The sequence below is a fragment of the Rutilus rutilus genome (assembly GCF_951802725.1).
Source record: "Rutilus rutilus genome assembly, chromosome: 16".
NCBI classification, from domain to species: Eukaryota; Metazoa; Chordata; class Actinopteri; order Cypriniformes; family Leuciscidae; genus Rutilus; species Rutilus rutilus.
Genome location: NC_140224.1, coordinates 25,395,604 through 25,421,768, shown reverse-complemented (window position 1 = coordinate 25,421,768; position 26,165 = coordinate 25,395,604). Strand labels below are relative to the sequence as shown.

Genomic DNA, 26,165 nt, shown 5'->3' with positions numbered 1-26,165 from the left:
TTATGGTAGAATAAATGATAAAACCAGGATAGCATTATAAGTAAATGGGGAAAAAAGTGAATAACATGCTATTTAATTAGGGAAGCCTTGACTCTCATTTACACTTGGATCAACAATACATAAAATAATACAATTGCATTATTGCAAGGAATAAAAATCTCTTCACCTGAAAATAAAATCATTTTTTATTTGTGAAAAAAGAAGTACACATGGCTATTTGTCTATTCAAAGCTTCTGTAATTCAATTGGGAAACTTTTATGACATTGTTTGGAAAATGATACTTAACTTCTCTGTGAAAGCTATCAATGAAATAACTCCTTTAAAAGGTTGCGGTGAGATTCTTCGTTTAGCCAATCAGAATGTGTCTGTCAGCTTGTCAATCATTCAAAGACTGAAGTCGATAGCGCGAAAGATGAAGTTGGAATGGTTTGCATGAGTTTCACATGCTCAAAGGGCACAGCCAGATGAAAACAACCTACTAATTCGTCTCTATCTAGTAAAGTCACAGGTAAACCTTTTGTGCATTTTGCATTTGTTGCAAGCATAAGAAACTGAGACTGTTCTGATGGTATAGTAGTAATATTGGGTCTTTATTAAGCAATCTCTTGAACCACAGTAATGTGTTTAGATTAGATAGGCCTCAGAAGTGAGAGGAATGCAGAGTCCCTAATGAGATTAATTTAATCAAAAAAAAAAAAAAAACATAACCTTATATACAAGTGGATGGGGTGGGCATGTGCAATAGGTGCAGCGGGTAGTAAACTGGGATGGGGAACTTGGGAGAATATCGTGGCATTAGTACATGTAGCCTTTGGAGTAGGACTGAGGGCCCATGTTGGTGGCAGCTGGTTCGGGAGGGTAAGACGCTCCCTCATCGAGGTGAGACAGCGGCACCGTGTCCTCCTCATTGACGTAGCGCTCGAATTCCGCCTTCAGACTTGGCCGCTGATTGTCAGGAAAAGCCAAGGATATCAGTGCTTCCGGCTCACACACAAATTTGTAAACATAACGCTCACCTGCCACCTAGGGGGGGAAAAAAGAGTAATTAAATAATACTACTAACAATAAAAATTCAATATTTCATAATCAATAATAATAATTAGGACCCCCTTTTAACATCTCAATAACAACATTGAAGTATAAGGTTGATAAATCATGATTATAACTATTATTTTTTCTGTTTGGGGTCTATAGTTTATAAATAAAACAATGAATTTTCACATGATGCACATGCATACTTTAGAAGTACACACCTAGATTGGATTTAATTTTGTAATATTGTACTTGAATTGTACAGTGTGTTTCCGCTGGTGTCAAAAAGAAACAACATTACTTTATTTGATGAAATTTACATTTCAAAAAGTGTAGGAACATTTGAATCCTTAAAGGCTAATTTTGAAATGTGGCTATTATTATTATTCGTTTTACGCAAATCATTCTGGACTCTATATTTGGAGTCTCTGGGACCCAAAATATAAAGTCAGTCTCAACTCAAAGTGAGGGTTGAAACGGCATAGGAAACCATAAAATATGATGATGCAACAACAATACCTTTTGCATAATTCCCTTCTCATAATAGTAGCGCAAAGAGCGACTCAGTTTGTCGTAATTCATGGCTGGACGGTTCTTCTGCATCCCCCAGAGTCTTGCCACCTTGAGTATCAAAATAAGACAATACAAACCATAAGAGCAGGAAAAGACTGTACTGCAGTGCCTTAATCTGAGCACAAGAGGTCCTTGGTGACTGTACAACACTGAACTATGAAAAGGAAGGGCGAGTCCCTACAAAATAATGCAGTTCTCCTTTATATAACCAAGTTACCACTAAACTCTGACCAAAACCACACGGCGATTAGCACAAACTGCTAGTTGTCAAACCTAGAGGAAATACTTCTTTATCCTAAACTTCAAGGTTCAACTTGAGGGTCCTTGAGAAAAACTGTTGCTCCATCTTGGGCCAGTGAACTTGTGGGTCTGCTGACATTTGAGGAACTGATTGTTTGACTGTACGCTTTAATTGCGATAGTAAAACTTTGGTTGTGATGAATGATTCATACGTACAGTTGAGCAGAACTGATGGATGCATCTCTGCATGATAGTTTGCTGAGTCATGCCATTTAGCCGTCTACTGACCACAGACAATAGGAGGTTAACGCTCTTGTCTCGACCACTGCGGTGTGCTTAGACTCCAGCAAAATGGAAGGTTGTAATATTTGGTAATGGAGCCATTCTCCATTTTATTTCACTATGCTGTTAAGTGGGGTAAATAATGCATGGCAGCTAATGGAAAACTGCCATTGTGTGGATGTGTTCTTAGACCCTGGGGAAGTGTGAGCTGATCGCAAGCAAATCTCTGAAACCCATTGTTTATTCTCTCTACAGTTTGAGAAAGCTGAATAAACACTGCATCGAATTGATCTGAAACACCCTATATTCATATTTTCCTCTTAGATCTTTGTATGATCAATTGCTTTTCTGGATAAAAATCATATTTCGCCTCCTGATAACTCTTAAAAGCCTTATGTTTACCTCCTCTGGCTCAATGAGTTTAAATTCCATGCCACGGCCGGTCCATGCGATGAAGTGCGCATTGCCGGGGTCGTCGAGGAGGGCTACCAAAAACTGCCAGAGCTGCAGTGAGCCACGGCGCTGATACGGGGCACCCTCACGAAACACACCGCCCCCCTCCTGCTTCACCTCACCTGAACACAGGTAAAGAAATTGTCATTTAATTAGATCTAAAAACTGTTTTATCTAACATAAAGACACATGGTGATAAGGATTTGAACTAAAATTGCAAACATTTATACAGTGTGGTCCGAACGTCAGAGAAATTCATATTAACTTTTTAATTAAACTTTACATTCTAATTGTGATGCTGGTAATTTATTTAAATAAATAAATGAATGCATTTTCGGTAGGGTTCTCAAACTTTTGGACCCCATGTATACAGTTAATCTAATTGTTGTTTTAGTTGCATCACTGAGATTGGCATTTGAAGAGATTTTGTATTTGAAATTAATACTAGCTGAAAGAAAATAACATCTGGACAAGTGAGACTTACTTTCAAATTTCTCAGGAACAACGCGGGAATCATTTTCAAACATGTAGCCTGAGGACAGGACAAGGGAATAATTAGTACACTGGTTTAATGTGGATACAAAGACGATCCACATCAGTTATACTGTGCTAATGTATTAATGGCAGTCATTAATAATAACAAGCATTCTCCTGTTTGACTTTTCAAATTGAGATCTATGAATACAGTAACTGTTTTTCAATTGACATTTATGAATTCTTATAATGGGAAACATGGACTCTTGATTATTATTATTACTCAGTTATGTACACATATGTACACACATTTCTATATCTAATGGCTCATTACAGAGATCAGCTAACAACTGAAAATACCCAAAATGGTGCTGCAAATGCAGCGAGCGGAGAGAAGGATTATTTTTCTTCACTTCAGGAAAAATACTCGTCTTTTCCAGTAGTAATATTTACCCTGGAATTCTTTAGGCAAGGGAGAAACAAATGTCCATGCCAACAGAAACACGGCCCCTCTGGCCTGGTTAGCCAGTGACCGCACAGTATCGGCCAATCCTGACGTGTTGTGAGTGAGTGAAATGTACATTCATAGAACCATACTAGAGTGGCATGTTCTAGATGTCCTTACCTTCACTGTTGTGCTGTGGGTTGGGGTAGCCCTCGTTGTGATGGTACATGGATGGGCAACCAGGCACATCTGTAGGGCAAACACAAACTTGTGACCCTCAGTGATGGATGCATGCAAATGATTTCAAAACCTATATGCATATAGGCAGCATTTTAAGGCCTGGTAATCATCTTGATTATGTTGCCTCCTAAGATACCCAGCTTTAGCTGAATTCTAAGGCAGCATCACATATTCTTCACAGACTACACAGAATGCATAAAACAAGTGAAAAAAGTGACATGTTTCATTTAATACTGAAAAGAAGGCAATTTCAGAATTGCGATGGGTGAAAAAAATATATCCAAGATGGTGGACAAGACTAAACAAATGTTGATTTTACATAAAGTAGTACTTTGAACCTGAAAGGTATGTATCACCATTATCACTACTGAAGTCAATTTCAAGTTGCTCTACTGTATGAAGCACTATTTGTGTGATTCGTGGCCTATGTAGAGAACTCCAAAACAGTCGCTCATGTGGTTATGTTGTGGTTAGGATATGCTGCCTTAGGAGGAAGCTGTCTATATAGGCAGTCGGCAGCGAGGCAGCTCGCTATGTTTGAGAACCCAGCTAATCATTGCTAGTCCTCTTTAGGCACTATTTCTGTAGGGTGTGAGGCTGGTGCATCTACAGATTTGATAACCTCTGCCACTGAGTGCTGCAAGGACAAAAGGTCCATTTGTCATAAAGTAATTTGTCATAATATCACCTGTCGGCAGCTTTATTTTTAGGCAGTAAAGAGCAGTGGATCTTGCACAGTACTGCAGGAAGCCAGAATCAACTTTATAACTGTCTTTGCCAAACCCCTCCACCTCCCCGTCTCCCCTCTCTCCTTCTATATGTACTGGATAAATAAGAAACGGTTAGTTTGTGAGGTGGAGCCATGATTCATGGCTGGAGAATGCAGTGGCAGAGGCCATGATAAGATGTCACAGGGGAGAAAGAGCTCTGAGGGACTAGAGCACTTTTCTCATACATGATAGAGCTCAAATTAATGTCAGTGTTGACAGAGATGTCGGGTTGTAACTTATTCCATTTTCAACCGAAACACTGTCACTGGACCCCTTCTGATACAAACTGGGCTGCGTTTCCCAAAAGCATTGTGAGCCCAAGTTGATTGTGCAGACCTTTGCCACCAGTCAATCAACTTAGCTCAAGATTTTGGGATACGTAGCCCAGTATGGAAGGGCTGCACGATTTGGGGAAAATTCGAATTGAAATAATAATAATAATAATAATACTATAATAATTAATATTATAAAAATATAAACACAAATATTTACTTAAGAAGCACTTTTTGCCTTATAAAAGTGTCTCTTATTCATGGTTTTGGTTTCATATTGATGTTGGCATTTGTCTGCAGCAGAGCGGCGGCCTGGGCAGGGATGAATCTACTGATAACATGCTGTACTCCACCTCAGATAGGGCGGTCTGTCCTCACACAAACATCCTTTTGTTCCAGACTATCGCATCCAAAGTTGCCACATATCAGCAAGTATGAATCTGCCTAATATCAGCCTTTCTCAGTGGCATTAGTACCAAACAGTGTTATTTTAGTATTATTATGTATATACTGCTTTAGCTTTAATTTGTTTTTATTTCAGTTTTAGTCATTTTAGTACTTAGTACCAGCTTTATTTAAATGACAAAAAACTAGTTTTAGTTTTTGTCAAACATAACAACACAGGCACAAAAAAGACAACTTGTAGGCCTACCTCAAAACTAGGAGGGAACAAAAGAACCCAGAAAAGGTCATGCTTGTTTTGTTTTTTTTCCCCATTTAAAGAATCAGTTGAACTGGTAACTTTGTTATTTATTCTCATCTATGTGCAGTGTTTGTTAGATCACTGTTGTTTGTAGTCTTTCACAGAGCACTGATAAGTTGGACCTGCGTAGGGTGTTGTGTTTCGACCCTGTGTCAGTCGCTAAGTCGAGTGGGAGGAGGTGAGCTCGCCTGTGTTGTGAGTCTATGGCCTGAGCCCCCCCCGGCTACAACACAGCTCCCCCCCACACACAAACACACACACACACACACCTCCCGCTCGGTCGACCAAGCCGGCGCACGGGCTCGGGTTACTGAGGCTACGCTCATTTTTCCATTATGAGTTCATCTGCCTGCAGAAAAAGGAAGCCGCTGCTGCAACCCTACACCCGCGAGCGCTCCGCTGGGGATTCTAGTCTTTCCAGTGCCCTCCATTTTCTCAATGAAATTCCTATGCCTCCCTCCCTCTCAAAGAACACAGGCAGAAGGGGAGGGGTGAAGGAGCAGGAGCGGGGAGAAGTACAGAAACACTGTTGAGACCTTTGCAAAGTGTCAGTGGATGTGGAAGCAGAGAAGAACAAACAAAATCTCTTTAAAAAAAGAGACTTTTCAGTTTGTCAACCAATTTACTGTTTACATTACTGGCCTAATGTGGTTTAATTATCCAGGAAGAGAGAGGAAAGAAGACATCATTTCAAAGCTAATTACTTCACTTTGTTTCATCAGAATGTTTTTTGACTCACGTACCAGGTTCGTAAGTGTAGTCAGTGGGTTCCTGTTTGACCATCATATGGGCAGGAGGAAACCTCTGAGGATGTGTCCCGGCCATGTGGGCCACTCGGTCGTACAGAGGGTCCAGGTACTCCTGCTTGAAGTTCTGCTGAGGAGGATAAGGCAAGCAGGGGTCAGAGTGTTGCCTATGGTAACTGCCGCCTCCGCCCCCGCTGGTGTGGGCCGGATGCATGCGCTGCAGGGCCTGGCCTTGGGAAGAGAATGGTGGGCACATCTCTGCAGAGCCGGAAGGGAACCTGGAACTGGGGGGGGAAATTAAGCTTTGATTATCACACAGGTTCTTAAAAAACGCTGTTACAATGCAAGTATGCTTTCTTAACTGTTCTCTTTTGATTTTTATTATAAAATGTAATAAACGCTACTACTACTCACAAATGTGCACTGATATTAAAATTCCAATACTAATAATCACTTAAATATGTGACCCTGGATCACAAAACCAGTCACAAGTCACACGGGTATATTTGTGGCAATAGCCAGAAATACATTGTATGGGTCAAAATTATCGATTTTGGATATTAAGTAAAGATCATGTTCCATGAAGATATTTTGTACATTTCCTACCGTAAATATATAAAACATAACGAAAATAAATGGAGAACTTTAAAGGCGATTTTCTCAATGGTTTGATTTTTTTGCACCCAGATTCCAGATTTTCAATAGTTGTATCTCGGCCAAATATTGTCCTATCCTAACAAACCATACATCAATAAAAAGCTTTTTTATTCAGCTTTCGGATGATGTATAAATCTCAATGTCAAAAAATTGACCCATGTGACTGGTTTTGTGGTCCAGGGTCACATATTATAAACACGATAAATATTATAAGCACTAAAAACTAAAGTCAATCATTTTAAATTTGTCATTCATTTGCTACACATCTTAAAAAAATATTAAATTTAACCACCTTTTTATGTAAATGTAAACAGAAGAAATGAGCATTCACAATGAAATATCTAAATGGATTCACATGTAGTATTCAAAATCACTGATTTTAGTTTATCAGCCCATAACTGATATGGTACAGATATATAATGCAGATCAAATCCCTCAAAAGTAGACACACCTACACATTCTTTATCATTATTGTTACCTGGGGTTCATGGGGTAACTGTGGCTGTGGCAGGCGTGGGATTGGCTAGCTGAGGGTGAATTCATGTACCCTGACTCCGGCCGAGTTCCCACTGTTGGTTTAGGGGAGTAATGCTGCATAGGGGACATGGGTGTCCCGGGACAAGAGCTCTTAGATCCTCCTGCTGATGCTGTTGTTGCTGCCACAGCTGCTCTCTTCTGCTCATAGGCACTGCAGGGCACACAGACACTTTCAAAATCAACAATGCATTTCTTTACAGTTTTAGATCATGTATTGATGTATTGTCGACTTTCTCTTTAAATAAAGGCCACATTAAAACCATACAAGAGTATAGATTTTACTTTTGCTTTACACATGTGACTTTCATTATTAAAATATGAAAATGCTAAATAAAATATCGATTATTAATTTGTAAATGATCTTAAAGAGTGAAACAATCATAAACTATTATATTTATGTAAAAAAAAAAAGGATTTCTAATAATTTTCTACACAAATTCTGACCCTGTTGCTATCTCCAATTATGTGTAAAAATAATATTATTTAATTGTATTTAATTAAATAAAATGTGACATTAGCCATAGCAAGACAAGTTTGCCATTTTATTAATAATTTTTTTTTTTAAACGTTTCCACCACAGAATATTATTAAACACATTGCATCATTTGAGATGCAGAAATGACAATGTGGTGGAAGTGTTCATGACTTTCAGAGATTGTGCGTTACTGTTAAGACAATCAATATATATATTGATATATAGATTAAGACATTTATAGCAGGGTTCCTCAAATCCAACCCTGGAGGGCCACTGTTCAGAGTTTAGCTCAAATCCTGATCAAACTTACCTACCTGTAATTAACTGTAAAGACCTTGATAAGCTTGCTCAGGTGTCTTTGATTAGGGTTGGAGCTAAACTCTGCAGGGCAGTGAACCCCGGGGCCGGATATGAGGAACCCTGCATTATAGTGTGAAATGTGTGTTTTAAGAATCAATTTTCTGTGCTTATTGTCCATAAGGCCTAAAGAGCCCATAGATGAAGAAACACCTGTTTAAGTCATAAAAGTATCAAATCGTGTGAGATGCATCTAACAGCCTCCGGCTTTTGACTGACCTGGTGTAAAGGCACTGCTCTCCATTGGGATAGCTGAAGCTCTGCTTGTGGCTGCAAGACTGGCTTGGGTCTGAACCTGGACTTTGAGGCTCTTTCTTAATCTTCACAGGCGGGCTGTGGAATGCCACTGCTGCGATACACAGAGAAACAGGTTCATTAATGAACAACATTCCAGTCAATTCCTGTCTAGAGAAATGACACACTGTTCTAAAAATACAACAAGAGTATACAATCTAGAGTAAAGATACACATTTTTGTATTCCAATTACTTTAAAGGGCTTAGTTTGTCCTTAGCCATATAAGGGCAGTAGATCATGCAAACGTTATCGCTTAACTCCACCATAGCTGACACATAAAATGTATTCCCCCAGTTTCCCAGACAAGGCTTAAGCCTAGTCCCAGACTAAAATGCATGTTTGAGCTGGTTTAACTGAAAGCAACTTGCACTGGCATATCTTAAAATATGTCATTGTTTTGTCTCAAGATGCACACCAGTAATGTTTTTTCTAATGCAAGATTATAAAAGATGTCCAAATTAAACCAAGTCCTAATCCTGACTTAATCTAAGTTCTGTCTGTGAAACCAGGCCATTGTCCCCTAGACTTGACTATAAGCATCCACTAGCATACTTTTTTTTTTTAAATCACTTCCATTAATCAATATTGAAAAGTGGACATAATCATTTTAGTTTAATTATTAATGTGCATTAGATTCATAATTATTTCCAGGTTTGTTTGTTTTTCCTTCAACCCTTTCAAAGCACAGAACATTCACTGGCTGCGGTTAAATGTGTATGTCTTTAATAAACGCATCAACAGCTGGTCATTTACATAAGAATTTTTTTCTGTTTCTTCAGTCCAGCTTTTAGAGATTTTGGCATTTAGTTGAGGAGTAGCAGAGGAGCCGCCCAGCATGCGTGGGGTCTGGGTCTAAACCGCAGTGCTGTTTATTATTGGAGGGGAGCAGCCAGGCTCAAAGACGGCACGGTACAGGATGTTTTTCTGGGCCGCTCAGGGTAAACAGCAGCAGCTGTGCTCTTCCAGCTGAGCAGCAGCTCTGTGTTTATGGCTGTTTATGTGTTGATTTGTCGTGGGCGCAGACCTGACAGAACAGGCACTGCTGAAACCCAAGCCCAGGTAATTGCATATTTCATTCACAAAAACAAGAAAAAAATGGGGGAAAGGCCTTCAAATACTGTAACACAGCAGCACAGCGCCCTGCCCTCTCAAAGGCAATACTTAAATCGAAAGAGAAAGAGACAAAATCTGAACAGAATGAGTAATGAGTCAGTATATACAGACTCTTAACGCTAACTGCGTGATTTGTCTATATACATTTCTGAAATGCATTACTTGGACACAGTCACCTCTGATAACAGATCACTCTAAATTGTAATGTAGACACAAGGATTTTCTGTAAAGCTACTTTGAAACGATATGTATTGTGAAAAGCGCTATAAAAATAAATGTCAGTTGAATATAAAATATTTAAAGATTTGACAGACTGAAAAAAATCTTATATCAATACAATGCTTTTATAATGGACTGCTCATTTGATCAATAAGGCTGCAAGTTCTTTTAGAAATTCATTACGAACATAAAATCACTGTAGACACTAAAACCACTCTATTAATGTAATGAATCATTCCTCTCTAAATGCACTAAAATGGGATGGAGCACCAAACGAGGATTTCAAAAGGGGACACCTCGGGAACGTGTAACATTGTCAAGACATATCCGTCTGTCGTTAAATCTCCCTGAGTTTACAGACTCATGGCAGTCGAGTAAACAGAGATCTGACAATGAAGGAAGCTCTTGTTCTTTATTTGGTGTGATTTGCCCAAAGCTCTTAGTTTCTGCTTTCTCTCCTGGCGATTCATGTGAAGGTTACATCAGTGTTCCCTAAAACCACTCGAGTTTCTCGAGAAAAAAGAGGTGGGTTGAGGGTTGTAAACGTATATGTGTTCTGGTCTCATAAATATATATAATGACTTCATATTTCTTCATTGAGTCTTCATCGACTCAATCAACTCATCAAAGTCTTTATTGATTTCATATTTGACTTAATATAATGACTTCATATTTACTTCATATTGACATTTTACTGTAATGACTTAAATTATCAAAAATATTGTTGGACTAACTGGACTTGAATTAAAACAAGCTGTTTTCATATGGCTTTTTAAAGTATACTGAAGTTATTCAACCTAGAACAGTCATGTTTTTTTTTATTAATGTCTCTAAATTACCAATTTTGCATATAGGCCCTATATTAATTTGAAAGCCTCTGATTAGGGAAATTCATAAATGATATGTGCTCCCTTTTGTTTTATCCCAATATTATTAAAACACAAAGTTTATTCTGAATTATTATCCTCTAGATAGAAAAGCATTAATTGCACGTTTTCTTAAACATTAAAGTTTTGACCAAAAAAAAAAAGAATGAGAATTCCGGTCCTTGACCTAAAATGAGTTTGACGCCTCAGGTGAATGTAATCTGCCACATAAGGCTATAAATCTGGCGACATGTAGATTTAAATAATGCTCTCCTTACAAACGAGTGTATTTAACATTCACACCTCCCTTCAAGCTACATCTAAGTGTGAAAAACCAGTAGCATTGTACCTAAACGACAAGAGTGTCTCTATTCAGGATGAGCCTTTAGAGACAGGCTGGGCTAGAGGTGAGAGCTGGACTTTACATATGTAAATAACACGATTCAGTGCAAAGGATAAGGGGTGAAAGGTGATGGTCATGGCTGAGTGCTTTAGGAAGTAGGGGATCATTATGGAGGGCCATTCAGTCAACTCCCACCACAAACAAATCTCAGGACCCCGATACCCCCCTGCCCCAAACAAAAAAAAGATCCACCAGCTGTGACAGATGGAGGTATGGTGGCTTTAGCCAAGCGCTCTTGGGGATCGTCCTCCGAGACTGTGTTAAAGTACAACTAGTACAATCACTAGTACATTTGTTTAGAATAAAAGTACCATTGTTGAAATCGGGATTGTCTGAGCAGTGCTTTGGATGAAGAAAATCAGATTTCAGTCACTGTTAAGACAGGACAGCTTTGTTTCTGAGTTAAACCATAACTCTGCTGATCATCTGGACAGTATTGTATATTCATGTCAGGCTCACATCCTGGAAATGTTCAGCTTATGACAGCTACAGTTGAGGCCAACCGTATCAACTCAACAGGTACAATGAGCTAAAGTTTGAGTAATAATATCTCAAGACTCTAAACCTTTCATATCGTACCAGAGGAATGTGACTGCTGTGGCCTGTCGTCAGATAAAACACAAATCCTGAGCAGAACGAGTCTTTATGCAAAGACTGTTTGATAAAAAACACAGAACAAAGGATTATCGTATTGCTTTAGTCTGGTGTGATGTGAACGAATCCTTCATGCGCATTTGATATATGAGCTGATGTTGTGATAAAATCGGATTTTAGATTATGATAGCAGTCTGACGGTCAGTGAAGAGATGCCACCTGGCTTCCCACTGTCCATTTGAGACCAACAGTGACAAATCAATAAGAACAACAAGGATGCCAATTATGTCTGAATGGCTTAAAGGTTGAAATGGCAGTATTGATTTTGGGCAGCCCACTTAACACGGCTCTCAAAGCTTGCTTGATTCCTTTTAGGTACAGCCTGTCATAGGGAGTACATCAAGTGTTTAATTGAAATAAAAGTGACAGCATCGCAAAACAGAATGTCACTCTTATAATAATTCATTTGGGAATGTCAAAACAGAATTCTAGTCCTTAAAACGACCCCTAATTGTACACTGTAAAAAATGATCGTGATTTTAACAGTAAAAGACTGTAAAAATGCTACAGTGAAAAACTGTTAATTGGTTAACAGAAAGTTTCCTTACTATATACGGTAAATAACTGTGATAGATCTAACGGTACATTTAATGTACATTTAAAGTGAAAAAACGTAAGTTGACATTCCCACAATTCCCTGCGTGACACTTCACATTTGATGTATTTTTGTTGAAATAACTATGTTTCGTCATAGTTTTCTTAGTTTTTTATAATCAGTTATTACATTAGGGTTTTATGTTACATTTAATGTTGTTAAATTAATGTTTATTGTATTTTTTAAATTTCATGTGTGTTACCGTGATGGTGTTTAATGTTAGTGTGAATGACACTGTGCAGCTTCTATTTGTTAATATTAACTTTCTTGTGGAAGAACTACTTGAGATTAGCTTTGATTAATTATGTGACTCTCATTACTGTTGTGATTGTTGGTTTGTCAGTGTAATACTATGGTACAAAACAGATATTAATACTTCAACAGAATGTTGAATTCACATGTTTAAAATGTTAAATTTACATGTTACTCCGTAAGTATGTTTACGGTTTGATGTGATTTTTACAGTATTGTTCTGGTAACCACAGCTGCCAGTTTTTTTCCGAAAAAACAACGGGATTTTTTTTACAGTGTAGACACTGCAGTGCTTAGGGTACTTTTATGGCCAATAATAATATTCTAAACTATTTTGTCTAAGCGGCCATTTACATGACACCGTTTTCAACTAAAAACGGAAAACTTTTTATGTTTTGGCTGTTCATTTACACGACAACGGCATTTTAGGGGTCTGAAAACATAAACTTTTGAAAACGGGATTCAAAATGCGGTTGAAAACGAAACCGTTATCGTCTTCATGTAAACTACAAAAACATGAATTTGTGGAAATGGTGACGTCACGCGCATTTTTTATTGTCAAGCGCTTGGTTTTTCTTTACAAAGTGACATCGCCAACTACTGGCCTGACATGCATAATACACCCTTTTTAGTCGTTCTCTCTGTACACGAAAAAACAAAAGAAAGACTTTTTCGTTTAGTATCATTGTCGTGTAAACGTACCCAAACAATCATATAGATTTTTAAAAATGTTTTCGAAAAAAAGTCTCTTCTGTGCACCAATGCATTTTTTTTGATAAAAAATATACAGTAAAACAGTAATAGTGTTAAAAATTGCATAAAAATTGCATTTTCTATTTTAATACATTTTAAAATGTAATTTATTCGTTTGATTGCAAAGCTGAGTTTCCAGCAGTCATCCAGTCTTCAGTGTCACATGATCCTTCAGAAATCATTCTAATATGCTCAAGTAACATTTATAAATTAACAGTTGTGCTATTTAATATTTTTGTGGAAACTGTGATACTCTTTTTCCAGAATTCTTTGATAAACAAAGTTTAAAAGAACAGCATTTATTTGAAATGGAAATAATTTGTAACATTATAAATGTATTTTTTACTGACATGTGATTCATTTAATATGTCCCTTCTGAATAACTGTACAAAGGTAATGTGTATAATGGCTTGGTGAACAATACAAAGATACGAAGTGGTTTTTGGTTTAAGTAGAAAAGAAGCTATTTTTATTTTTTCATTTGAGTAGGTTTATATAAATCCACCATTATTAAAATGATCATTGGAAAGTCCGGGGAGGGACAAGAATGATAGAAAAGACTGTTCTTTCAGCTAGAGATTTTGCAGAAACAATGCTGTCATCTCAGCACAGTACAGCCACACATGGCGGACATGTGGTGTCCATGTCAACACCATCAGAATGAAAGAGAGTGCAAGCAAGAGAACGCAAACAAAAGAGGAAGTTCTGGCTTCTCTCAGATGGTGATTGGCCAGGGGTTTTTCCATAAAAAAAATGCTTTCTTGGGTTGGACTGTCACTTCAGAGTATCAGCAACTTCCCTTTTGGATATCAGACGGCTATTGGTAGCTCAAACTTGTTGACAAACTTGAATGACAGGATAAATTGAGTCTCGTGTGAAGCTAAATTTGTGTGCTCTCAATACGTCCTTTGTTTGCACAGCTTTTGGATGTTTTTTGTGTTTTGAGTAGTAAATGTCACATCGTTATTGGGTGTGGATGAGACTGGCTGAAGACGTCTGAATGACATCGACACGTTTCTGTTAACCACACGGTATCACTTCCCTTTATGATTGGATAAAACATTTTTCTGATGAAACCCTATGACATCCTTTGCCAATAAAAGAAATGCACCGTCCGCCTTTAAAAATGAATCATTAAGCTATATTTTACCATTACCAAAAGATTAACTTAGGTAAAACATAGATGAAAGTGAAAATGCGAAAGGTGGATGACCATAATCTGTAAACGCAATAGAATGATGTCATCCATGGCAACATGATAGTGTTTTATGCGTGCGTTCATGTGGAAAGAGTAATCAAACTCTCAACCTCACATTCATCAGCCATCACTATATTGCAGTCCGCTCTTAATGTTTAATGCATATATTGATTTTCTGCTCATTGCAGAAATTATATAATGAACTCTGTAGAGAATGGAGATGTGTAGAGAGAGACGTTTTTATCTCCGAAGGGAGATAACACCTGCTCATTGAATTTCTGTCAAGCCGGTGAGAAATACATTTCTACCGAGACTTGTCTCTCTGAGTCCCATCTGGGCTGATATCATAATTATACAGGGAGAGATAAAGAAACACTCAAGCTTTTTTCTTAAGGTGCCTGATCTACTCCTGAGATCACCCTGGATCAATAGATCCACCATTGCTTTTTCAATACGAGACGTGGCGCGTTGCATTTCAGCAGAACTGCCCTAAGATTACGCTGAAACAATGGACTGAGCGAAGTGATTTAGACCAATGACTTGCACTATTTACCTTGAAAAGACTCAGTGTCTCCAAACACTGTCTATCGCAGTGCGCTGGAAATCTCTGATGTGTGTGGACGTGTGTATGTTATGTTACTCAATACTCAAGTAAAGTACAGATACTCAAAAAGTGTACTTAAGACTTAGACTTAGACTTATCTTTATTAATCCTTTGGGATGACTCCCGCAAGGAAATTGAAAGTTCCAGCTACAGTTTTAGCAAAAAGAAAAAAGAGAAACAAAAACAGTACAAATTTCAAACAGTACAAATTTTAACAATACAAACAATATAAATTTACATATAACATTCATGATCATAAATTATTTTAAAAGGAGTCAGTGTTGAGTCCAGTGTTATGATGATATAGTGACCAAGCATAATGTAAGTCCAGGTGTGTATATATGTGTATATGTATATGTATTCTATTGTCTTGTGTTGTGTTATCCTCTCTGCCCTATTTCCTCCTCCCCCCAAGTGAGGAGTTGTATAGTTTGATAGCATGATGGACAAAGGAGTCCTTAAGTCTGTTAGTCCGGCACTTGGGAAGGAGCAGCCTTCCACTAAACAGTACAGTACTCAAGTAAATGTACTTTGTTACTGTCCACCAAAATAACTTTTTCTATTTTAATTTATTTTAAAATGTAATTTAATCCTGCGATTGCAAAGATGAATTTTCAGCAGCCATTACTCCTGTCTTCAGTGTCACATGATCCTTCAGAAATCATTCTTATATGCTGATTTGGTGATTCTCATTATCAATTTTGAAAACAGTTGTGCTGCTCAATATTTTTGTGGAAACTGTGATACTTTAGTTCTCGGGATTGAATAGAAAGTTAAAAAGAACAACATTTATTTACAATAATAAGTCTTTTGTAACATTATAAATGTATTTACTGACTGACACTTTTGATCAATTTAATGCATCTTTGCTGAATACATAAACTATTTTTCTTTAAAAAAATCTCACTGACCACACACTTTGGAACAGTCGTGTATTTATAAATGAACATGAACTGAGATTAATAAAAACTTATTGAAAAAAAAAAACCTATAAATAATTGTAACATGCACATATTGTGAAGCCTTAGAAAACAGAACAAGCAAAAGAGCAAACTGTAAAAGAGAGAGCAAAAAAGGAAAGAAAAAAGAGTGACAAAAAGAGAGCAGAAAAACGAAAGAACAAGCAACAGAAAAAGAAAAAAAAAACAAAGAAAGAGAGAGAGAGAGAGAGAGAGAGAGAGAGAGAGAGAGAGGGTGAAGAAAGAAGAGGTAGAGGAAAAACATCTCTGTAACGGCTGTGTTGAGCGCAGCTCTCAGTCAGTCCAAATCATGAATGGAGATTCCGTTTTCTCTTAATGTGCTGCCTCAGCCAGTCCCTCACAACCAGCCCATTCATAAAAAACGTGGGGCTTAAATGTGCGCGTGTGTCGGTGTGTGTGTACGCGTGTGGCTCGTTTCTCTGCAAAAAGTTAGTGAAAGAGGAAAGCCTGGCCCCCTCTATGGGGTAGAATGACTGGTCTCTGTACATTTCTGGCACTCTTGAGGTTGTTTTTGCAGACTTTGTTGCATAGCAGCTGTATTTTGGAAAGCTGAAAGCTGTAGAGCTGCATATTTTGTTTGAGAAGGGGCGGGAGGGCGAGCACGACAGCACGATCCAGTGATATATCAGACACGTCGAGAGAGCTAACGGAAGGGCAACGCAATACAAACAAGCTAGGGACTGTAAATTTAGAAATCCCTTTGCACATCTCTTGCGTTTTCATCTCTCTTGCTCTTTTTACTGTAGAGTTCTCTTTTCTGGAACTGGATTTATAGCCACAACTTCCTATATAATTACTACAAGGCACAAAACCAAACAATGGCTCTCACAACACAGCATTTGCAGGATTAACTCACATCTTGGAACACTCAGTGTTGAGACAGAGAGAACGGGAGAGAAAAGGCAGCCTAAATTATCACATTTCAGTACAGTTGGAGGGGAAACAGGATGGGGGTGGGGTTAAAACCTCCATTCAGAAAAAGGAACCATGAGGGTGGAGTCAGTTCTGTTCTTGGGCATTTTCATGAATGAGAGAAAGGAGAGAAAGAATCCTGTTCGTTGAGTGCCATTACAAACAGGAGAAAAACTCCTTGTACTAATCTATAGTAAAAAGAGATTTTGAAATATTAACAATTGTTGCGGTATATGTGTATATTTCACAGACTTGAGTAGAAAAAATTAATTACTAAGTCAATAAATAACAAAATCTATATGAACTTGTTTTATTTCCACCTGAAAAACGTGAAAAGGGGGGGGGGGGGAGCTTGCTTTATTTAGATGTAAAAAAAATTCAACGTTCACAATTATTATTTGACAAATGATAAAAGACAAAATGTACAATTTTATTTTATTACAATTTATGAGAAGTTTGGTGTTTGCTTTGTGATCTGTTGTTCTGATTCATTGTCTGTGGCACCTCTGCACTGTCTAGTTTAAAGCCTAAAGGAGTCGTTTTAAAGCGTTTAACGTGCTAATGATTCCCTAACTAGTCGAACTATTCATGTTCACATTTATAGGCCAAGTTTATGAACCAAGTAGAACCGTTCAACCAAATAACTGAGTTCCATCTCTAATAATGACAAACAAGAGGTCACAGTTACGCCAAATGGAGACTCTCAATGTGGAAAAACGAGAGGGATGGGGATAGATTTTCCAGATGTGCAGGTGTTGCACAACAGCATGTCCAGCACCTCCCCCACTTCTTTAATCTGGCATTCCGTTCTGTCCCGTAGTCTCAGACCCGCGGTCGTGCCCAGACGGGAAACAACTTGACTGGCAAAACAACCAAACTCTTGGCTTTATGTATCTTGTTTTCCCTTATGTGTTTACAGACAAAAGGCCAAGAGACAGTTATGAAACGTAACATGCTGGCACGGTTTAGCAAAACATCTGACTCACCTGAGTGTCATGGTAATCTTGAACCTAGCCAAGCGATAGGGAGGAGGCTGTGTTTGGATCTTAGCCGGTGGCATAAACTGACCCACACCATAGAGACCACAAACGTGGGAGAATATGTTTATGTTTATAGCTGCCTTCTCAACTCAAGAATTTTTTTCAACTAGCGACCTCAAACGGCGACCAATTCGTGAGTTATTACTCCATTACGTCTAAATGAAAGGGCGGGTGTTGCTGTCACTCAAAGCTTTGCTCCACTTAACTAATGTGACAAGCCTGTCAGCCTGAACTCCCATCTCCTCTGTGAGTATTAGGAAAGGCTGTCAATGGCAAAGAGCAGTGGTGATTGGTTATGTCCTGATGGGGTTAAGTAGACATGACCCTTTCCTGCCCCAGAGTTCATCTCCACTTCCTCCCCCTCATTGTTGCACAACAGACAAGAACAATATGTTATGGGGAGCATCTGTCACTTGAGGTCAGATCTAGAATGGGGTACTATAACACTGTTTGCACACATGAGTTTTGGGATTGCGACTGGCCTGCGTCTTTTAGGAAGCCACGGACCAGTTCATGTTACTGAAAAAAACAAGATCTTGACTCATACCATAAACTTTGCAACCTTTGAAAAAAATGTCACCATAACAGAGTGGTAAAGGCCCAACCCAATATGTTGTGAATGGCTCTAACAAAAGGTTCAAGGGGAAGTGTTTACAGAGCGCTCACCACAAAGCCCGGCACGCCATTGACAGGAGACACAACAAAATGAGGAAAGCAGTTGAAAAGGCGGCATTTGCGTTGCGCGGTACAGGAATTTGCTTTTCCATTTACACCTCTGACGGACACAAAAAGGGAATCTTTGTGCTTGACTCATGAATGATCTTTTACCGGCTTCCTTGGCTGCTCAATTGAGTCTTTCAGGCACATGCAAATGGAAGGTGCTCTTTAGTATGAACATCTAAATGCGTCAGTGTAAGCGTAGCAGGTTATGTATCGAGTGTTTCTGTTACAGAGAGCATGAGAACAGGACGATTCTCCTGAAAACCTCCACGCCTCAGCCTCCAGCAGTTTGTCAATCAGTCACTTATTGGACAAATAATTGGAGAACAAACCTACTTCCTTTTCTTTATCTTTTTGTTTTTGTCACCTCTCTCACCCTCTCGGGTTTCAAGTTCAGAAATGTTCATGCTTAAGACGTAAATCAAAAGGGATGCTGTACTTACAGTTCTCTGAGTGGAAGTCAGGAACAAACTGCTCATCGTTGTCAGGAACTTGAGCTGCAGAGACCACCAAAACATTAAAATAAGCATTATTACTATATAATGACAATTTTAAATAGGTGTATCTCTTTATATTATTTGATGAAGTTCTTCTGAAACCCAGTATATTACTGAAGTTTTACCACAAAGTAGAGATGCACTTTTCCTAAATAGAACTAGTATTGATTCTAGAAGTGCTGTTTCTGTTTGGGAGGAATTTGTGGAAAATAAAAAATGAATTAAAAAAAAATGAAAAAGTAAAATAATTTGAATTTATAAATAACTATAATTTAGTATAATTAAACCATAGTTTAGTATCAACCTCATACTTTAATGTTAAATATGTTGTTTGACCAATTTGGGGTTTCTCTCTCTGACCACAAACATACCATTAGGGTTCAAATGTTATTGATGGTTTCCTGTGTTTCGTAATTTTTGCATCGTTGACTCAGAGATCAGACTCAAAATATGCCTTCAAACCAAGTCATTTTTCTTGAGCACACATAGCCCAAAATGGACATCGTGATTTGATGAAGGGATGGGCTGTCCATTAGCCTAGCCTATGTATCCCTTCATCATCCCTGCATGTGAAACCTGAGTTACTGCCTCTGGACAGCCCGTGACCTTCACCTCCACTTTTCCATGTGCCAGCACTTTTCCACAGGCAGCAGATCAATATCACCACTGAGTGTGTGTGTGTGCAGATATCTTGATTACTGCTGAATTCCATCAGATGAACGGTAGATGGGCTATTATTACTCTTCAAAATTTGCTCTCTGCATCTTTTTGTATTCTTTGTTTCTTTTTTTACTTGTATTTCTGACTGCTTCAGCTTTATCTATATTAATATTTTAAAAAATTATTGAATCTATTTATTTTTTTGAAGGAGCACCAGTGCCTTTTCTGGGTTTTTATGCGTTTTGGCCATTCATTTACACGACAACGCCGGTTTGGAGGCATGAAAACGAGTTTTTGAAAATTATACTGTTATCGTCTCAATGTAAACTACAAAAACGCGAATTTGTTAAAACGATAATGCACATGCCTATTGTGTTCAGCCTATAGGTGCATAGTGTTTCTTTACAAAGTGACATCGCTAACTACTGGTCTGGCATGCATAATACAGCGTTTTTTGACGTTTTCGCGGATCCATGTGAACAGGGATTATTTTGACATTGTTTGTACGTGAAAAACACGAAAGAAAAACTTTTATGTTAAGTAGATTGTTGTCGTGTAAACGTACCCTTAGTTCTTAAGTGACATGACAAAAAGCAGAAGAAAAAAAAATGATACACATTTTAGATTGTTAATTAAAGGTATAGTGGAGGATTTTCCCGAATTTTATAAAAAGAACCGCCCTCTCCACTTTTTGAAAAAATGCACATGCGCAACACTCTACCTGCTCCCGAGAGGGAACGCCTATTAAACATGTGCACGAGAGAGCATGCACGAGCTAATCATAGCTTACATTAACTTTTACTAGCAGTGAATTTAAATGGATTTCTCCAAATAGCATGCCAAACTTTACCTGTCAAGTAGAAACTTCGCGACTGAGGCATCAGTGGGAAGCCCAACCTGTGTTTTGAGCGCACGCCATTGTGTGAATCGTGTGCACGAGCACGTACGACGGCCTTACGTAAACATATCACCAGAATGATTGACACTTAGGAGGACCAATAGTCTTGATGATCCACCCGGAAAAAGAAAATCCTCCGCTATACCTTTAAGTGATACAGTTCTATTTTAATTCTCCAGGTTAACATCAACCTAAAATAACAGGCAGTGATTTGTTTAAAGCGAGGGCATGTGGAAGGACTGACTTGATTGGAGTGACTAAATTTAGAAGTAAAAGAGCATCATTATGCTAAACCTGCAACCTAATTATCAAAGATAAAAATGCTGCATTGAAAATTCACTTGGTTCAAAACTTGCATGTCCAGCACTCCCACACATCTGTATCATACAGGCCTTATTCAAACATAAAATGGTGATCAATGTCAGACCACAAGAAGTGATGTCCTCCCCCTCATCGCCAACACTATAGCCGGACCCTGCTGATGGATTTACAGACTTTCAAGCTGATGTAGCCAATTACCTCGCATATCCATCGTAAGCATGTTTTAACAGAATAAGGAACGATTCAGAGTAAATGTAGCAGTGTAGCGTTAATACTAAACGTCTCTTCCTGCGCACATAGAAAAAAAAAAACTGAAGGACATTCTCAGACAATGTTGATGAGCTCTGCTTGGTGAAGTGTTCTGGAATTCATCACCTGCTTTGAAGTCTTTGAACGCTGGCTTTTAAGGTCATGCAATAAGTGTTTGTGGAGAGAAAGGGAGCAAGAAAAAGAATAGAGAAGATAAGGGTAAGGGAAAGTATAGAAGAAGAGTGCAGTTCCTAAAGTTTAACGAGCCTCAGACAAGGAAAAGACTGCTTTGAACCTTTTCTTCACGTTGCGTGCATACGATTAGAAGATTAATGTGCCTGCCATTGAGTACAGTCATTTCTTAGGTGTTTATAGACAAATTAAATGCGAATAGATTCTGTTGAGCTTTAAATGGCTGTGTGTTTCTTTAAAGCTTGTGCTAGGTGAAATCTCCAGACACAAACGAAAGCAATGGATATGTCTTGCATACCGATTACATAATAATGTACAGTAACAATCAATGATGTCCCATAAAGGGTATTAATAATAATATGTGGTTTTGCTGACTCTACTTTTTGTGCATTTGTATATTTGCAAAATGGTTCAATAATGAAATATAATTCCAAGGATTGCCACTCAATACAGTTTGACAAAAAGGCAGGACAAGTCACTGTTTTTATGCTTATGAATAAAATAATAAATAAAAGTAGCCACATTGAGTTGCCTTTAAAGAAAGCAGCTTGAATTTCCTGTCATAGTCATTTTGCTCTTCTTCTTTTTTTCTTCTTTTTTCATAGTTGTGGTGTAGAGTCTTCTGTTCTTTTATATGTAGAACATTTTTTAGAACTATATCTTTATCGTTATCGTCTTTGGTGTGAACAGGCCTTTATTCTCAGCTCTATTTCAAACCAACTTTCCTAAGCAACACAAAACATACCCTTAAATTGGCATTTAATAATGATAATAAATAATAATGAAAAAAATAGATAAATGTAGTGCCAAAAAATGAAATTATTATAAAGATCGTCAGTGTTTTTGGCTCAATAAAGGCACGAGCAAAAGAAACATAAGTTCTTCCTCTTTTGCCCACTGTTCTTTTTTATTCCTCTTATTTATAGCTCTTAGTTATGTGGACTAGTGTATGACAAAGACGCTTGAAACTTCAACATACTCCTTTTTTCTTGGACGTATTCCCTCTCCCCTTTCAGCCAGCCGACCATAAACACAAAAACCAGAACGATGGGAGATTTAAATCCATCTCTTTAACATTAATCTGGCACTTCCTGTGTGACGGAAACAGTACTGATGCCCCTTTGAGCATGCTCAAAGAAATTACATTAATTTCATAGATGCTGCTCTTATCCTGTTGCTATACTGTAATTATATTAGAGCCATTTAAGTTTTCTTCTTTTCTGCCCCGAGGAAGATTAGTAAGGCTGTTTTTATGAGACAAAGCTGAAGCCACTATTTTGGCCCACCAGATCATGCAATAAATCATTTAGACATGTTTCAACTTTTTTTGAAAAGGAACACACGCAATTTTAAGACAGATAAAAAAAAAAAAAAAAAAACAGTTTAATGTGAGTCCCTCAAGCTCTTTAATTGAAACCAACCCGATTTCTCTGAGTATTTAGTCTGTGCGTGTGTATGCGAAAGCATACGTGGTCGCATCAGACCGTGTGTGTGTGTGTGTGTCAGTGGGCTTCCAGGAATATCTTGTCAAGGGCTTTGAAATGCAAGTCAGCACAAGACCAAAGTTTGTCTGTGCATGCATGGAGACATGTTTCCTTTTTCTTTGAGGGAACCTGAATGACTTTTTTTTTTGGTTCGGCAGATCCTGGGAGGAGCCAGGCGGTCTGTCTTAAAATGTAAAGAATACTCACATGACTGGACAAGCTTTTCTATTAACAACTTTTGGCTTCCTTCAATGTTTTATCTTTCCCTTTAAAGTGCAAAATCCCTGCAGCGGTGGTTGTTTTAACAATATGATGAATTACTCATCATAGTCACCTGATTATAAGCCTTTCCCTCCAACCAGATGAAAGGGGAAAAAAAAGTTCATGGCCAGCAAAAAAATGTAGCTGCTTTTAAAAACCAAGTGTGTGTGACCAATAAAGATGTTCTTACTCTGTACTCTCAAACACTAAAATCATTTTGTTATTGTAAAGTGTTATTCCTTTTCTACTAGCAGACACTGAATGATCCAAAGTGACTTACAACTGACTAATACAACAAGTGATTGTGCTTCACCTGTTAAATTTCCGTGTACTTGCGGAGTCAAAGAGGATTCTCTATTGTTTCTAGTTTATGGTCATTGCCTCCTCTCTGTCTGCTGACAGATGTGTGAAGTTCACAGTTTGACCCTGCATAATAATAGCAGATAGCTCTGAGGATGACACAGTTTATTGAGAACTCTGGTTTGACTATGGACACAATGTACTTTTTGAGGTATTCCAGACTAAATGAAAATGTCCTAATATTGTCCTATTGTTATCTCCCTTATTCATTCTTTGGATCTTGGATCCCGTATTTGCCATATGCCATCTCATATAACTGTATGCAATTACAACCAGGCTGTTTTAATTTCAGATATGAGCATAAGATAAAATTATGCATTAACATTCTCACTAAGGCTAAACATTCTCATAAGCTAAATGTGCACAAAATCATTTTTTTTTTTTAATTGCATTCATTTCACCTCTTAATTATTATCCTAAAATACATATGAGGGTTTGCTGCTATGGGACAGATGTATAATTCATTCAAAACAGCAGGGTTCCAGCCACCCGGTCTCATTGAGAGCAGCCTTTGTGTTCTCCACACTCTGACATGTACACAGTAAATTGTTTCTGGCAGGGTTCATTTCAACTATTTGCCTCCTGACTGTCTAGCTTTGATGCTGTTTGTTTGCTTTGCCTGGGTGTACTGGCTTTAAGAGCCTTTGTTGGGATTTTTCTATAAAATGTAACCAGCAGCATTGTGCAATCAAGGCATTTTTGTACATTTATCACAAGCAACATATTTGCCACTATTATGTTGACACGACGATTGCCCTGACGTACATCAAAATGAATCGTAAAATCCAGGCCTTAAATACTGTATCACGCCTGTTAAAAAGATTATTGTTTCTGAACTTCTAAACTGAAAACATGAATTATTTGTAACTGCTGTTCTGCCTTATTTGGGCAAATAAGCCATAGTCTAGCTATTGTTTTAGTGTAAATCTCACTGAGCAGTGTGCACTTGCTATAGCATGTCCTCATGTGACATTTCCAAGCCCATTGCCACTAGAGGGACATATTTATTACAATATAGACACAATAAATGCTTAGAATAGGCGCATACCTTCGGTGAGCCATGTCTCCTGAAGTTGGCTTAAATCCTGAAAGAGATCTAAAAAAGAAACAGAAGTCATTATCATGCTGATCTATTCTTTTATGAACTACACATATTTATGTCATTTTTTTTATGTATTTGTTTATCTAACTATAAGAAAAATAAGTCCAACATATATTAACTCATTCACTTGTAAAATCTGCCTTTTTACTGACACCGTCCTGACTATTGTTGGTACAGTGTGGATAAAACAAAATATCAAATTTATTAAACTTGCTTGCTACTTTACCTTCAGATTCCTGAGGGGGTAATTCGGTGTCCATGTATTTCCTTTTCGTCGCCATCAACAGTCTATTTAGGGGCCCATTTCCTTGCGACCTCTACAAAACAGAAACAACATTATGTAAGTGAAAAATACATACACACAGTGAAGAAGAGTGTAACTTCATAATGAAAAGGGTTGATATTTATAGAGAAGTAAAAAAATATATAAAGAAATAAAGAAATAGTAAAAGTGATTATTGTTACAATGCACTGTGACAAGGTACAAAAACACAGGATACTGTTAAGACTAAATACTTTTTTTGTCATTGGTTAGTTTAGGATGATGCCCATTCAACATAAAAACTTAATTCAGTGCATTGCCTCTTACATTAGCAAATACTGACAATTCAAGCATCCTGAAAAGGGAAGTTGTGATTTCCTTTCAAGTAAGAATTCAAATTTGAGAAAAGCTTTTGCTGAAAGGATTAAAAACGTTACCTTTTGAGCACAACGTACAACATGTGGAGAAGTACAATATTTTGTAGGCAGTTTTACTTTGTTTCAGCCCAAACTGAAAGCAGTTTTCAAACCAACAGCGCTTGCTTAAAACAAATCACATGCAACGACGACAGAGAAACAGCACAACATCCCCGCGTGAAGCGCAACGAAGCTTTGAAGTGAATATAGCCATACTCACATTAGCTAAAGTATAAGGCACTTGCTGGTCCAGATATCCATCCATCTTATAATCCATGCCTTAACCGTTTGTGGTCATTTAGGCTGTGTTTTAATGAGATCCACGCAGACTGAGAGGGGAAGGAAGACGGACAGAGGCAGCAGCAGCAGCAGCAGTTTGTGAATGGAGCGCGAGAAGGCTGCATACGTAATGAGCTCCATTCACAAAAAACCACCAGCGTGCGTATAAACACACACTGGTCTCTGCTAAATCACAGTTTGGACAGCTCGAGACCTGCTCTTTGCCTCATTTGAGGCAAGACGCTATTGTCTAAAGAGTTTGCAATGGATTTTGTGGGGTGAAAACATTTTACACGTATAATCTGACAACTAACTGATGTAT

The 26,165-nt window shown here is 38.0% G+C and overlaps 1 protein-coding gene across 1 annotated transcript; it reads right to left on the bottom strand.

Moving 5' to 3' along the window:
* Positions 1–574: 574 nt before the first annotated feature.
* Positions 575–26,165, bottom strand: etv4 (ETS variant transcription factor 4). Its single transcript, XM_084433554.1, has 12 exons — positions 25,785–26,165; positions 25,113–25,203; positions 24,833–24,880; positions 19,306–19,359; positions 8,477–8,606; positions 7,367–7,576; positions 6,229–6,515; positions 3,681–3,749; positions 3,066–3,113; positions 2,531–2,703; positions 1,553–1,654; positions 575–1,024 (listed from the first exon to the last, which is right to left on the bottom strand). The coding sequence occupies exons 1-12, from the start codon at positions 25,839–25,841 to the stop codon at positions 797–799; spliced, it is 1,497 nt and encodes a 498-aa protein (XP_084289680.1). The 5' UTR covers positions 25,842–26,165; the 3' UTR covers positions 575–796.

Bases quoted from the DNA above. Each gene is read 5' to 3' on its own strand.
- etv4 (XM_084433554.1), bottom strand. From the start codon at position 25,841: ATGGATTATAAGATGGATGGATATCTGGACCAGCAAGTGCCTTATACT. The intron at 19,360-24,832 runs GTATGCGCCTAT...TGGTCTCTGCAG, and splicing joins GGAGACATGGCTCACCGAAG to CTCAAGTTCCTGACAACGAT. The intron at 8,607-19,305 runs GTAAGTACAGCA...TGTGTATCGCAG, and splicing joins TGACTTCCACTCAGAGAACT to CAGTGGCATTCCACAGCCCG.